The sequence below is a fragment of the Mercenaria mercenaria genome, chromosome 1, assembly GCF_021730395.1.
Source record: "Mercenaria mercenaria strain notata chromosome 1, MADL_Memer_1, whole genome shotgun sequence".
Lineage (NCBI taxonomy): Eukaryota > Metazoa > Mollusca > Bivalvia > Venerida > Veneridae > Mercenaria > Mercenaria mercenaria.
Window position 1 is genome coordinate 78,583,302 of NC_069361.1, and position 16,868 is coordinate 78,600,169.

At 36.0% G+C, this 16,868-nt stretch overlaps 1 protein-coding gene across 2 annotated transcripts in view; it reads right to left on the minus strand.

Moving 5' to 3' along the window:
- Window positions 1–16,868, minus strand: part of LOC123532997 (reticulon-4-like) — a 52,318-nt gene that overhangs the window by 16,401 nt on the left and 19,049 nt on the right. For both annotated transcript variants that reach the window (XM_045314641.2, XM_045314650.2), the window contains 2 exons: window positions 14,162–14,260; window positions 5,468–8,065 (listed from right to left, as the gene is read on the minus strand). In XM_045314641.2, the coding sequence (XP_045170576.2) occupies window positions 5,468–8,065; window positions 14,162–14,260 (2,697 nt within the window). The remainder of the gene's footprint in view (window positions 1–5,467; window positions 8,066–14,161; window positions 14,261–16,868) is intronic.

Consider the following 16,868-nt stretch of genomic DNA (forward strand, 5'->3'; position numbering starts at 1 on the left):
CTGAGCTGTCTAATGCTTCAAAAGGCATATTCACGCTAAGTTTCATCAAACCATACACTAATTTAACAATGTCCGAGCAAAAAGAATATTTAGACTTCTAATGTATATGTTTCAGACTTAAAATATTGATGAATATGGGCCATTGTCTTTTAATTGAGCAAATATGTTCCAAAAATAAACAGGAGGATGTAATTCATTTCGGAGAAAAGTCAGAGACGTGCAGCCCCCTAGTGTATACATCTTAGTGAGCTTTAACCCACTGTATCGAAACATAAATGATTCTGATAGTTCAAAGTGGACATAACTGATCAAATCTGTACAAGAATGGAACATGGAGAACTTAATACGAACAGTCTGAAAGCATTATTCACTGGTGAACTTAACATTTCCGCAGCCTTTAATAGCTACGAAACAGCAGCAAGTTAATATAACCAGTGTTCTTAGAGTCTGAACAGGTTGAACTGAGAACTTCCCCATATTATCAGAGATGGAGGAAAAACAACTTTTCGTAAAATTGCCACAGAAAAAATCAACTTGGTTGAAATTGAGGGAGCTTTATTACTCTTGGTCTTGTGCTGCACCCTGCATTTAACTATTAGAAAAATGTTAACATTAGTTCCCTGACACGGTACCTATTTATTGTTCTCTAAAGGAAGCATATTTTAAACAAAACAATATTAAGCAGTGACGGAATGTGCTGAAAAAGTAGTTTCAATTAATCACCTTTAATTTAACAGTTGTCACATAAATAATGCAAAAAAATAATAATGGTTTACAGTCTATGAAATATTATTCTTTCCAACGGAAGTAAATGGCACATTTAGTATGCAAGTTATTCTTTTTAGAGCAGAATGATTCTTTTTTCTAAGCCTTGTGAATCAGAACGAGGTCAATGAAAGCCTGTGTCGTCATGACTACAATGGAAGCAGGCTGCAGGAGAAGTTGGTGACTCACTGCGAGCAACAAACATTATAATGACATTACAAGAGAATGTATCAACATGCACAGATCAATGACAATTAGTTCTGTGAGAGAATCTCTTACATCAGGTGTCACCCTGTGTGTGAGCTAATAAATGAGATGATACTCAAATCTGTATGACTAGCAAAAGCTTCAATATGAGCCTAATTTCGACACTAGAATGCTATATTATGAATGCATCAATATTTGTTTGTTTATGTTCAAGTCCTTTTCTTTCAGTTAAACAAATGTGACTGTACCAGCAGTACTGATATGTCCTCTGTAAGTAACTGTCAATTTCTCCACACAACACAAAGCCAAAGGTGCAGGACAAATGACTTCAGACATACGTCTAAAATTGTCATTTAGAACATCATCATCATCAGGAACAAATATGCTCTCTCTACTAAGCAGACTGGACAGGCTACTTAACATTGGTAACTATCCTGTCAACAGCTTCTCTCTCTACATGATCAGTTAACAGAGATGCACCTCCACCACCATCAATACACCTACTGGTTCTGCTGTGAATATAATTTCAGAGGTTTTTGGTACATTCCTTCATGATTTTTCAGTCCTTCATGATTTTTGCAGAACTATATCTTTTAAGCTGTGAACTAATCCTTAAACTTTAAATATGTTAACTTATCTTTTATCCTTAAAAGATATCCAGCTGTCTGTCTTAAAATACTTAGACAGACTGTAAGGATATTCTTGTAATCTGTCTACTATCAGACTGCGCCCTATCATAGAAATCATTCCATTTTTTAAAGGATAGTTTCATAAAAGATGCAGCAGGGCTAAGATAACATAAAAGATATTGAAACTGAAAGAAACAATTAATAATGGATGTGCCTAGAAATATTTTCTCAATATATCATTCTTTCTTACAAATATTTTGTCTGTCTGCCAGTAAAAAATGGGAAAGATGTGCTGATTAGGTAACAAAAATCATATTAAACAAACATTATGAAACTTCTGTGAGAAAAAAAAAATGTTTATCTTTGGTAACTGCTCAATAATTGAACACGCAAGGTATGGCAAAACCCCAGAGCTAACATAAATTGTTTGTGTCATACACTGAACTCACAGGTAAATTTGCTGAACTTGGTTTCAAAGGGCTCACATCCATTTTGCTCATCTTAGCTTCAAGGTAAGATATTTACAAAGATACAATATATCTGATAGTAACACATAACCTCCCACTAAATAGATACATCAAAAACATTTCAGATGTTAAAGATGAAAAATACTAGAAAAACATGCATCATCATGGCAGGCAGGCATGCAGTGATAGCTTCAAAGATCGAGCAACAAAATATAAGCATTTAACATGATAATCTGGTAAAGAATGAGTTTTAAAAGAAACATTGAACATTTTCAGCAGTAAAGTGACTAGTACCCACTTTAATACATGCAAGTCTTGACTGCCAGTAAGTATTGTGTATGTTTGACCCTTCCAAAACATTTCAAAATATGGTATTGGATTGAGCATTTTTTGCCAAAGACTTTTCTGTCACTTTTATTAAATATTAACTTTACATTTCTGGGTACATTGGGCATAAACTTGAATTTACATAATGAACTGTTACATGGTGTTATGAGTAAATTTGTCAGTATTTGAGAGAGGTTTATGCCCGTTTATTCACCAATATACAGTAACAAAATAAGATTTACCAGTCCTGAAAGCAATCAAGCTTGATGAATAATCAATACCTAAACATCAAGACCAACAATTGCTCTACAATTGTCTTAGAGACATTCAATTACCATATTAATATCTGAAAATGTCTAAAACAGACTGCTGATCTTACCACAGACAAATTCATTCATTTAACAGGAAACAGTGAGGGCTTCCATTCAAAGTGTTCAACTGCAGATCTGGAGTGGAGACTATTTTCGCGAATGTCTGGAAACAACATACTGCAAAGCCCAATCAATGTGATAGAGATACCCCTTCTTGGCTAATTACAAACATAGGTTTTGGTTTCAAGAATCAGTTTACTTTAATTCCAGAAAGATTACTTCACATAAGGCACCGCTACCACAAACTGGCATTACTAATTGAACAGTGTGGAATTAAACATAATACCCCAGCTGTCATTTCATAATATTAAGAAATGATAAGCGTGTAAACAAAGACATTAGTAAAATCTGGTGTCATTACTCTTCACTATCAGGTAATATCAGTATAACTGTGTTTCCCTGTCTGATAACTCTGCCTAAACTGTGCACATCTGATATTTTTAATTGCGGAAATGCTCCCCTCCCCCAACCCGTCCAACCAATATCCCCTCCTCCATGGAAATGCAAAACCTCTGTAAACAAGAGCACCGCCTTGCGGGTGCTGACGCTCATCTGATTTTTTTTGTATAATAGAAATATTGTCCTACCCATGATTTTCTAAGTCTAAAAAGGGCCATCATTCTTGCAAAAAGTAGGATAGAGTTATGTTTCTTGATGTACAGTGTCCACTTATGATTGTGAAAAACTGTTGCAAGTTTTAAAGCAATAGCTTTGATAGTTTATGAGAAAAGTTGCCTTAAACATAATACTCAACCAAGAAAATGATTTTCTAAGTCCAAAAGGGGCAATAATTATTGCAAAAAGCAGGATGGAGTTATGTTGCTTGCTGTACAGGGTCAGCTTATGATGGTGAACAAGTGTTGCAAGTTTCAAAGCAATAGCTTTGATAGTTTAAGAGAAAAAGTTGACCTAAACATAAAACTTAACCAAGAAATCTGATATTTTCTAAGTCCAAAAGGGGCCATAAATCTTGCAAAAAGCAGGATAGAGTTATGTTTCTTGCTGTACAGGGTCAGCTTATGATGGTGAACAAGTGTTGCAAGTTTTAAAGCAATAGTTTTGATAGTTTAGGATAAAAGCTGACCTAAACATAAAACTTAACCAAGAAAACTGATTTTCTAAGTCCAAAAGGGGCAATAATTCTTGCAAAAAGCAAGATGGAGTTATGTTTCTTGATGTACAGGGTCTGCTTATGATGGTGAACAAGTATTCCAAGTTTCAAAGCAATAGCTTTGATAGTTTAGGAGAAAAGTTGACCTAAACATAAAACTTAACCAAGAAATCTGATATTTTCTAAGTACAAAAGGGGCCATAAATCTTGCAAAAAGCAAGATGGAGTTATGTTTCTTGCTATCCAGGGTCAGCTTATGATGGTGAACAAGTATTCCAAGTTTCAAAGCAATAGCTTTGATAGTTTAGGAGAAAAGCTGACCTAAACATAAAACTTAACCAGGCAACGCCGACGCAGACGCTGACGCCGACAACCGCTCAAGTGATGACAATAACTCATCATTTTTTTAAAAAAATCAGATGAGCTAAAAATTATGTCAGTAAACTTTGGGAACCCCTCAATGAAATGCTACACACATATAAAATATAGGTTAAGCAATATTGATCAAAGGCAAGCCATTCATTTGCTTCAATTAATCTGGTACAATATGGAACATATCAAAATGCCAAGCCAGAGTAATCAATTGATCACCCTATACTGCCAAGCTGACATATAATTATTTCACATCTTAATATCATAATTGAACAAGCTGTAGTAATACTGAGCTCTACTGACATTAAAACCATATCAGACACAGAAACCGAGCCAAACTTTATTTTCATCAGCAATTCAGATATGTTACAGCACAGAGATATTTAAACTCCCTTTCTGTGACCTTTTCCCTTCCTTAGCAGGAACTGTTAATGAACATTCCTAAGAAAAAATTGTTTCCCCCCTACAATGGACTTTAAAACCAAGTTCCAAGCTGTATTTTCTCTAAATATTGGAACAGGCACCTTTCCCGATTGTCACAGTAAAAATTTGCCATGATAGAACAGCAAATACGTGTACAAAACTCTAGAGATACACTTCAATACTTCAGTAGCACAAAATACAGTTATAACTGTATTAGATCAAAGATATAAGCACTAAAAGGCTGATCTGTGAGGAGTGAATAAGTGATTGCATCAACTAAACATGTGTTTCATGTGTCTGATATTGATTACCATAGCCATGCATTAAACACTTGATGCAGCAATTACTAAGCATCAAGTCAGTAAGAACAATGACTTTGCAGGAAACCTTGAACAACAGTAAATTTGTCATGTCAAGATATTTATAGAAGTGATTCTTCTTTAAATGGCTGTTATAAAAATATTGTCATATTGCTACTATAATCTTCAACCTTAAAATTAATTCCTTTTTTAAAAACACTGACCTATTGCTATATATAAAGCGCCTTTGAATGTGTTTATCATGAAAAGGGCACTATATAAATCTGGTATAATAAATAAATAAATAAATAAATGACCTAAAAACCTATATGTTTTACTAATACCTGTTACAGTTTATAAGCTTATCTTCCTCTATTAAGCTGCAGCTAGGCCGTAAAGACCTTCAAATCTCTACTTATTTCTATGAGATAGATGTTAATCAAGATGCAAAAAAAAGATAACTAAACAAAAATAACTTCATTTTGATTACAAATACCTTCTGAAAGTATCATCTTCATAAGTTGTGTTGCCCTCTCCATGATAAATAATCTATGTTCTTCTTTTTCTAAATCCTCTTCATGTTTTACCTCACTATTTTCAGTAGGCTCCAATTCAACATTTTTGTCATCAATTACATCATCAACAATTTTTTCTTTCTCAAAGTTTTCTTGAAACAAATTTTCACTTTCTTGTTCTATAACGTTTTCTTCACTTAACTTAGATTCACTTACTGATTCCATAATATGCTCTTGTTCTTCAATGCTCTCAGATAACCTTCTATGTCTCACTTCCACTTCATCTAAACCTATTTTAGTATGCACCAAAATCTCATCATGTTCTCGCTCTAAGGTAGATATTACGTCATGAAGCTTGCTTTCACCAATGTCATGTATTACCATTGACTGAATATCACGTTCTGATAAATTGTCAATATCATGAATAATCATTGAATCAATCTCAACTGGTGATTCTGCCTCAACTCTGTTCACTTTCTTTCGTCTCATTATTACAGGTTCTTCAACTTCTATTTCACTTGCATCTTCTTTAAATGAAGGAGTATCATTTAACTCTTTACTATAGACACTGTCTGTTTCGCCAGTTATTTCATCCTTCTCACCGAGAAGCTGAGACTTTGTTTCTTTTTCGGATATGGTATCTACCACAGGGTGCAAAGTACTTATTGAATCATTATTTTTCAAATCTTCAGGTTCACTTGTCTTAAATGGGTTTACTGACACTTTCTCTTTTACTTCTGCAGTAATAATATCTTCACTGATAAATTCATTTTCAACATCTACTCTATTTTGATCCTGTGTCTCATTTTTATCTTGTTGCAAAGCCTCTAAAGTTGTTTCAACATCTTTATTAATTTGCTGTTCATTTTCATTTCCATCTTGTTTTTGAATGATATCAGTTTGTGTTTTTCCTGCCAAATGCTCATTTCTAGCTTGTTCTAGTACTTTATTTGCAAACTGCAATGCAATATCATCCATATTCGTTATTCCTGATTCTCTAAGTAAATCCATAGCTCCTTCTATTTCTCCTTTAGCTTCTAAGTTATTATACACCTCTTTCAAATCTTTTACAACTTTGGCTTCTAGTTCCTCTACATTTTCAAGATTCAAATCCTCACTCTGAGGTGAGTCTTGGTTTATTTCTACATCTTCAAGATTTTTCTCCTCCTCCTCATGATCGATCAGATCATCTGATATTTCCATGGAAACTTTTTCAACAATTGGGCAGTCTGGATCATAGAACAAAGTGTTAGTTGGTGTTTGAAATTTCACATGAAGTAAATCATTTTCTGGAGTTTTACTTCTCTCTCTAGTCCCAGTTGCCATGATAGAGATAAGTGGTTCATTTCGTGGAACAATTGGCTCTGATTCTTCAACATTAGCACCTTCAACAGTTTTATCTATATCAGCAACCATTGCATCAATAAACTCGCCTGACCTTCTCTTATCACTATCTGAGTCTGTTTCCTGAACCATTGCTTCCATCTCTTCCATTAGACCTTTCACATCAGCTCTCAAGCTGCTTAACTCATTTTCTTGCTGACCCCCGGAAGTGTTTACACTATCTGCACCAAAATATTCGTAACCAACAAGCACATTATTATTTTTCTCTTCAACATCCATTTCCTCATTTTCGATCTCTTCTTCTTCGTCAAAATCACCAAATGATTTGGAATACAAAGGTGAAGGACTCCATGTCCCAATTGCTCCTTCATCACCTGATAAATCACTGTCAGTGCAAGAAATCTCATCCTCAGACCCAGAATTTGAGTGACTGGATGAGGAATTATTTTCAATACTATTACACTCATTGTCTGAAACAACTGGAGAAATATTATCAACTGAAAGAACTTCTTCACCTCTAATAAACTTTTCAAATTCAATATCTCTTGCTGATTTGTTCTCATTCAAGTTTCCGAAAGACATATCCGATTCTAATTCAGGTGACTGTTCATCAGCATCATCGTCTTTTGTTAACTTATCAATTATATCAAGCATGTCCGTCTCACTCAATCCCACTTTATTATCAACTGGTCCTACATTGTCATCTATTACATTTACTGCAGCACCTCCAGGATCTCCATCAAAATCCAATGGCTTCACTTCGCCTTTAACTTCATCTACTGTCTCTTTCTCCTCAAAGTCTTTTCCATGTTTCATCCAAGCATCAGGTCCAGCCTGCTGTTCAGAAACATTATCTGAATCCTTTGATGTCATCATCTCTGTTGTTACTTCTCCCTGAGTTTCTTCATTCACATCCATTTCTTTATCTAACTGTAGTAATCCGAAAGCACCTTGGTTAACAGATAGCAGTTCAATATCATCAATATTAATCTCACTTCTACTATGACTCACATTCAATTGATTTGTATTATCTGAATCGCCAATAAATCCATTATTTTCCTCAGTAATTTGTCTTTTAGTTACATGCAAGCTTACTGGTGCTGAATCACTGCTCTCAGTGTCTGATTCATCTGCTGAACTACTGTACTCGTTGTCAGATGAACTTACAATTGAACTTGAATCCGAACCACTTTCAAGTTTCTCTTTCGAAAACGTGTTAGTAATTCCAACAGATTCTGTAAAATTTCCTCTTTTTAGAAAGATCTCTGCATCTTCATGAATTAAATCAAGCAGTTAATTTGATCTTTCTAAAAAGAAGTAATCCAATAAATGACTGTAAACTGCTAATGTAACATTTGCCATTTATATGTTATCTATAAAAAAGATGACCTCTCCTATCTCCCTCCTACTTAGTTATGAAAGTATGTAGTTAACCAAAAATTCCACCAATTAATCAACTCTTTTAACAAAACCTCCTACATTTATTAAAACCTTTGTTATTTTAGAAAACAACAATCAAGTTAGGATACATATAGGATACTCTGAAATCACTATGGGTTATACTATACTAAAGGACGAAATGTTAGGTATACTATCCCAGGTAAAGTTCACATAAAAGCATTTTCAAGTGGTAATAAACAAAGCCAGTAATAATAAATAAGGGATGTTCCATAAACATTTTTCAGACATTTTGAACCTGTATGGGATGTTTCTTATGTATTAATTTTAAATCTTAGGAGTTTCAGAAAGTATTACCGTAGATACCCTTGTATAATGCGCAGTTTTTTTTACCCCGGGACCACCCCCGAATAGTGGGTGCACATTATAAATACACAGGTATAGACAATTTTCCAACTTCAAAGCAAGTTTTGTTTCCGATTTTCGCCATTTTGGTAAAAAGAAACTACTCTCCATGCTATATGTCATCGCTAAAATCTAAAATTGCCGTTACGTTCCTTAAAAGATCGAATGATTTATTTTTCTTTCAAACAAAATTAATTTCATATAAACTTAAAAGTATTTTGATGAAAGAAATATTTAACAAGAGCACCGCCTTGCAGGTGCTGACGCTCATCTGATTTTTTTTTGTGTAATAGAAATATTGTCCTACCCATGATTTTCTAAGTCTAAAAAGGGCCATCATTCTTGCAAAAAGCAGGATAGAGTTATGTTTCTTGATGTACAGTGTCCACTTATGATGGTGAAAAACTGTTGCAAGTTTTAAAGCTTTGATAGTTTATGAGAAAAGTTGACTTAAACATAATACTCAACCAAGAAAATGATTTTCTAAGTCCAAAAGGGGCAATAATTATTGCAAAAAGCAGGATGGAGTTATGTTGCTTGCTGTACAGGGTCAGCTTATGATGGTGAACAAGTGTTGCAAGTTTCAAAGCAATAGCTTTGATAGTTTAAGAGAAAAAGTTGACCTAAACATAAAACTTAACCAAGAAATCTGATATTTTCTAAGTCCAAAAGGGGCCATAAATCTTGCAAAAAGCAGGATGGAGTTATGTTTCTTGCTATACAGGGTCAACTTATGATGGTGAACAAGTGTTGCAAGTTTTAAAGCAATAGCTTTGATAGTTTAGGATAAAAGCTGACCTAAACATAAAACTTAACCAAGAAAACTGATTTTCTAAGTCCAAAAGGGGCAATAAATCTTGCAAAAAGCAAGATGGAGTTATGTTTCTTGATGTACAGGGTCTGCTTATGATGGTGAACAAGTATTCCAAGTTTCAAAGCAATAGCTTTGATAGTTTAGGAGAAAAGTTGACCTAAACATAAAACTTAACCAAGAAATCTGATATTTTCTAAGTCCAAAAGGGGCCATAAATCTTGCAAAAAGCAAGATGGAGTTATGTTTCTTGCTATACAGGGTCAGCTTATGATGGTGAACAAGTATTCCAAGTTTCAAAGCAATAGCTTTGATAGTTTAGGAGAAAAGCTGACCTAAACATAAAACTTAACCAGGCAACGCCGACGCCGACGCCGACAACCGCTCAAGTGATGACAATAACTCATCATTTTTTTTCAAAAAATCAGATGAGCTAAAAATCACAAAAATTATGATACTTATTAAAGATCAAGTATTATCTTTAACCGCGATCATACTGTGAACAACAGAATTGACACGAGGTGACATGCTAATTGCCGGTACTGAGTACTTACTGGCCATTTGATCGTTATTTATTTATTTGGGTTTTATGGCGCACCGACACAGTATAGGTTATATGGCACCAAACAGGACTACATATTTTGGTTCCACATCTCATTTACATCGAAATAAAAACACGAGGTATGGAATCAAACTTTGCATACCTGCTGGAATCACAGAGTTACTACAAAACCAAGTGTTAAGACCCTATAAGTCGCCTCTTACGATCATGCAAGGGTAAGGCAGTGGTTCCAATTCTTTTCGACTTACTGGCCATTTGATCGTAACAAAAAGACTATCACACCTTCTGTTATCGGTTTGAATTAAGAAGCTCATATCATTTTGACACTGATACCATTCCAAAATACTGAAACAGTTGCTTTCTATTTATTCAAAATATTTAATTAAAAAGAAAAAACAAAAAATATAACAATATTTTACTGGTTTTATTTTCGAGAAAACAAATATCGATAGTACCGCGAGACCGACGCTGCTCTCCGCCGCGGATGTAAAATTTATTACCTGTGTTGATGTAAACTCTACTTTCGTTTTCCGTCCACCTCAAAATTGACCAAAACTGTTTTTATCCCAGGATTTTGGGCTAAAATCGGGGGTGCACATTATACATGGGTATCTACGGTAATTTTTTTCCTTTAGCAATTTGGTTATGTGGAAAATTCGGACAGTTACAAGATATATTGTGGTTGTTCCACAGGCATTTTCAATAAATATAAAATGATGTTTTAAGCTCTTTGAAAACATCAAAAATATAGAACAATAAATCTGAGGCTGCTCAAGAGGTAACTATAAATACTATATGTGACTATGTAACAATTAAAATGAGGGATGTACTAACTGTATGCCTCCTCAAAAATGAATAAACATAAAAAATACAGTTGCTGACCAGCCCAGTAGCTATATTTAGTTCCTTTCTTAATTTAGCAGAGCAAAATATAACAAGAGGACCATGATGGTCCTGAATCGCTCACCTATCCCCACATGACCCAGTGTTGAACTGAGTATGACGTCGTTATTTCTATTATTTGACAAAGTGACCTAGTTTTTCAGCACATGTGACCTAGATATCATCAAGATAAAAAATTCTGACCAATTTTCATGAAGATCCATTGGAAAATATGGCCTCTAGAGAGGTCACAAGGTTTTTCTATTATTTGACCTAATGACCTAGTTTTTGAAGGCACGTGACCCACTTTTAAACTTGACCTAGATATCATCAAGGTGAACATTCTCACCAATTTTCATGAAGATCTCGTGAAAAATATGGCCTCTAGAAAGGTCACAAGGTTTTTCTATTTTTCGACCTACTGACCTAGTTTTTGACGGCACATGACCCAGTTACGAACCTGACCTAGATATCATCAAGCTGAACAGTCTCACCAATTTTCATGAAGATCTCATGAAAAATATGGCCTCTAGAGTGGTCACAAGGTTTTTCTATTTTTAGACCTAATGACCTAGTTTTTGACCCCACGTGACCCAGTTTCGAACCTGACCTAGATATCATCAAGATGAACCTTCTGACCAATATTCATGAAGATCTCATGAAAAATATGGCCTCTAGAGAGGTCACAAGGTTTTTCTATTTTTAAATCTACTGACCTAGTTTTTAACCCCACGTGACCCAGTTTCGAACTTGATCTAGATATCATCAAGGTAAACATTCTGACCAATTTTCATGAAGATCCATTGAAAAATATGGCCTCTAGAGAGGTCACAAGGTTTTTCTATTTTTAGACCTACTGACCTAGTTTTTGACCGCACGTGACCCAGTTTCAAACTTGACCTACATTTTAACAAGGTGAACATTCTGACCAATTTTCATGAAGATCCATTGAGAAATATGGCCTCTAGAGAGGTCACAAGGTTTTTCTATTTTTAGACCTACTGACCTAGTTTTTGATCCCACATGACCCAGTATCGAACTTGACCTAGATATCATCAAGGTGAACATTCTGACCAATATTCATGAAGATCTCATGAAAAATATGGCCTCTAGAGAGGTCACAAGGTTTTTCTATTTTTAGATCTTCTGACCTAGTTTTTACCCCCACGTGACCCAGTTTCGAACTTGACCTACATATCATCAAGCTGAACATTCTGACCAATTTTCATGAAGATCCATTGAGAAATATGGCCTCTAGAGAGGTCACAAGGTTTTTCTATTTTTAGACCTAATGACCTAGTTTTTGACCCCACGTGACCCAGTTTCGAACTTGACCTAGATATCATCAAGGTGAACATTCTGACCAATATTCATGAAGATCTCATGAAAAATATGGCCTCTAGAGAGGTCACAAGGTTTTTCTATTTTTAGACCTACTGACCTAGTTTTTGACACCACGTGACCCAGTTTCGAACTTGACCTAGATATCATCAAGGTGAACATTCTGACCAATTTTCATGAAGATCTTGTGAAATATATGGCCTCTAGAGAGGTCACAAGGTTTTTCTATTTTTAGACCTACTGACCTAGTTTTTGATAGCACGTGACCCAGTTTCGAACTTGACCTAGATATCATCAAGGTGAACATTCTGACCAATTTTCATAAAGATCCCATAAAAAGGTGACCTCTAGAGTGGTCACAAGCAAAAGTTTACGGACACACGCACGTACGGACGGACGGACGGACGGACGACGGACGACGCGCTATCACAAAAGCTCATCTTGTCACTTTGTGACAGGTGAGCTAAAAACAGCTATTGCATTTTCAAATAAATGTCAAACCAACTTCTGAAATGACCCGCCAAACATGTACTTGGTCATAAAAGATACATATTTAGATAAACTACATCAAACTAATAAAAATCTAGTGGTATTTTCAACAAATGTGTACCAGACAACTGTCTCAAACCCAGACTGTTGTAGTCTGTTTCAATGTTTGTATTTGCTTGATGATGTCAGATGAACAAAATTCAAAAATGTTTTCTTAGTGAGAAGTGGATGCAGTTGAACAAGTGATTATGTTCAGTTAATAAATACATGTACATACAATTAACTTCTTGACACTTGACAATGGGTGAACACTTACACACTTTACAGTTAAATATATTATCTAATTCATGCCTTCTACTTGATATATGCTTGGCCAGTATTTGTACGTGAATCTTTGTTCCTGCTTATCCCAAAATTAAATGTTTTCCTTTTTTTTTCCTTAAATTTCTTTTCAACCCTGCCAACCAAAACTGCTCAGCCTGTCCCTGTTTTCAGTTAATACTAAAAACAACAACAACCGCATAGTTTAAGAACTAGGATGCAATTTACTTTGGCCTAAGGATGAGACTATTTTGACACGGTGTCACATTCCTAAAATTTGTGATACATTTACTACATACAAATGCAATCTAAATCACATCATGTTACACAAAAATCATTTTCATGTAAACTACTGAATACTCGGTAATATTCACATTTTTTTCCTATTTGTGAACAATGTGACCAGTACTTAATTAAGTGAGCCGCGCCATGAGAAAACCAATACAGTGGCTTTGCAACCAGCATAGATCCAGACCAGCCTGCACATCCGCGCAGTCTGGTCAGGATCCATGATGTTCACTAACGGTTTCTCTAATTGCAATAGGTATTGAAAGCGAACAGCATGGATCCTGACCAGACTGCACTATGTTGGTTTTCTCATGACACGGCTCAAGTATACTTGAGAAATTTTCATGTCCATGGATTCTGTACCAGGCCAGATTCTGTCACTCCAAGAAGCTTACAACTTCTCCACATGACAGAAATTTATGGAGAATAATCAACTTCAGACACACTATCTTCTGTCAAAATGTCAGACAAAAGATCTACCATGTCTGGATATCAAACTTCTGACCTATTGAATCGAAGAGCAGACCATTTAAAAAAAAGTCATGGTCTATGAAAAGAGAATAAAATAAATAACATCAAATTAAAGACCTGACTGAAAAATTGTATACCTTTACCAGCATGCTATTAAGCAATGTACAATAACAATAATCATCTGCAATTCAGATTGTTAGTAAGCTGCTGTTAATGAATGGACCATTCTGTCATTTAATATATTGTCCCTGCATTCCAAAATGAGGTATAACAATCCTTAAATCTGTCCCGCATTTTTATCAGCCAATCATGCGATGATATATATAAAATATGTAGATCATTCTCAACAGCTGAAGATGTTACCTCCGTTGACCTTCAACTGAGTGGGTGACTCAGCAGATTCAGCTGAACTGATTTCCTCAGTGTTTGATGGACTGGGCTCCTCCATTTCGCTTATGTCATCTGGCAGATATCATAAAATTACTTACTTATCTTATACTGCTAAACAAAATCACAGCTATATTACATACAAAAAATCATCAAAATTAATCATACTAATGTAAATAAAGGACTAAGCATGCACTGATAAACGAAACCACAAAAATGATGAATAGTGAATTTTGGCTAATTCAGCTTATCTAACAATTTTTCACTGCATTTTATTGGCGATAAGGAAAATAAATTATGTACACTGACATATAGTGTGAGAATCCTGAAAATTTCTCATGCAGTGACAGAAATCTGTCCAAGTACGTTAACATTTAACCAACAGTGTAACAATGAGGCCAGTTACACACTTTTATATTTGTTTGTTTTGTTTGATTGTTTTGGGTTTAAGGCCGTTTTTCAACAGTATTTCAGTACCCTGCGATCCGTAGATTGGCGCTCTCTCTATTTAGCTAAGCGGGAGGGTAGACACTTTTAAGAACAAATAGAAAATGCTTTTGTAAAAAAGCGCCTGTCTCCCCCAATGCAAAGTCCTATAGGAAAGAAGTCAATAGGGGTCAGGAGCAAAAATCAAAGAGACACTGATGGTTGGCTGCAATAGGGATCATCTACTTGGCATGTCCAGTCATCCCGCTAAATTTCAACACTCTTGGCCTAGTGGTTCTCAAGTCACTGTTCAGGCTCCTCTGACCTTGACCTTTGATCAAGTGACCTCAAAATAAATAGGGGTCATGTACTCTGCATGTCCAATCATCCTATTAAGTTTCAACATTGTAGGTCAAGTGGTTCTCAAGTTATTTCCAAAAAATGATTTTACATGAACAGGCCACTGTGACCTTCACCTTTAACAGACTGACCCCAAAATCAATAGGGGTCATCTACTCTGCATGTTCAATCATCCTATGAAGTTTCAACATTCTTGGTCAAGTGGTTCTCAAGTTATTGATCAGAACTGGTTATCAATGTTCAGGGCCCTGTGACCTTGACCTTTAACGGAGTGGGCCCAAAAACAATAAGGGTCATTTACTCTGCATGAACAATCATCCTATGAAGTTTCAACATTCTGGGTCGAGAGGTTCTCAATTTATTGATTGGAAATGGTTTTCCATGTTCAGGCCCCTGTGGCCTTGACCTTTAACAGAGTGACCCTAAAATCGTTAGGGGTCATCTACTCTGCATGACCAATCATCCTATGAAGTTTCATCATTCTGGGTCAAGTGGTTCTGAAGTTACTGACCGGAAATGGTTTTCAATGTTCAGGCCCCTGTGACCTTGACCTTTCACAAAGTGACCCCAAAATCGTTAGGGGTCATCTACTCTGCATGACCAATCATCCTATTATGTTTCAACATTCTGGGTCAAGTGGTTCTGAAGTTATTGACTGGAAATGGTTTTCAATGTTCAGGCCCCTTGACCTTTAATGGAATGACCCCAAAATCGATAGGGGTCATCTACTTTGCATGTACAATCATCCTATGAAGTTTCAACATTCTGGGTCAAGTGGTTCTCTAGTTATTGATCGGAAATGGTTTTCCATGTTCAGGCCCCTGTGACCTTGACCTTTGACAGAGTGACCCCAAAATCAATAGGGGTCATCTACTCTTCATGACCAATCATCCTATGAAGTTTCAACATTCTGGGTCAAGTGGTTCTCTAGTTATTGATCGGAAATGGTTTTCAATGTTCAGGCCCCTGTGACCTTGACCTTTGATGGAGTGACCCCAAAATCAATAGGGGTCATCTACTCTTCATGACCAATCATCCTATGAAGTTTCAACATTCTGGGTCAAGTGGTTCTCTAGTTATTGATCGGAAATGGTTTTCAATGTTCAGGCCCCTGTGACCTTGACCTTTGACGGAGTGACCCCAAAAACAATAGGGGTCGTCTACTCCAGCAGCCCTACAACCCTATTAAGTTTGAAGGTTCTAGGTCAAATGGTTCTCCAGTTATTGCTCGGAAATGAAGTGTGACGTACGGACGGACGGACGGACGGACGGACGGACAGGTCAAAAACAATATGTCTCCTGGGGGAGACATAATAAAGAATCTGGGTAATTTCAGTGCCTTAATTTCACTAAATCAAAGATTCCCTTTCATTTCATTTTTGGTAGTCTGTAACCCTTCTTGTATATCATGGAAAGTGTAAACAAGAGCACCGCAATGCGGAGCAATATACGTCCAAAGGTATGATCTTTGACCCCTAAGTGTGACCTTGACCTTGAAGCAAGCCATCTGAAACATGCGCTCTGCACCTCATCTCGATGTGATGAACATTTGTGCCATGTTTCTTTAAAATCCTTCAAGCAGTTCAAGAGTTATAGAGCAGACACAAAACAAAGTCATACGACCTTTGACCCCCAAGTGTGACCTTCATCTTGAAGTGAGCCATCCAAAACATGCGCTTTTGCACGTTGTCTCAATGTGGTGAACATTTGTATCAAGCTTCTTTGTAATTCTTCAAGGGGATCAAGACTTACAGAGCGGACACGAAATTGCTAACGGACAGACAGACCGACACCGGCGTTGTAACATAATACATCCCTTTGGGTGTATAACATAATACGTCCCTTCGGGGGTATAACATAATTCATCCCTTTGGGCATATAAAAGCCAATACTGGAA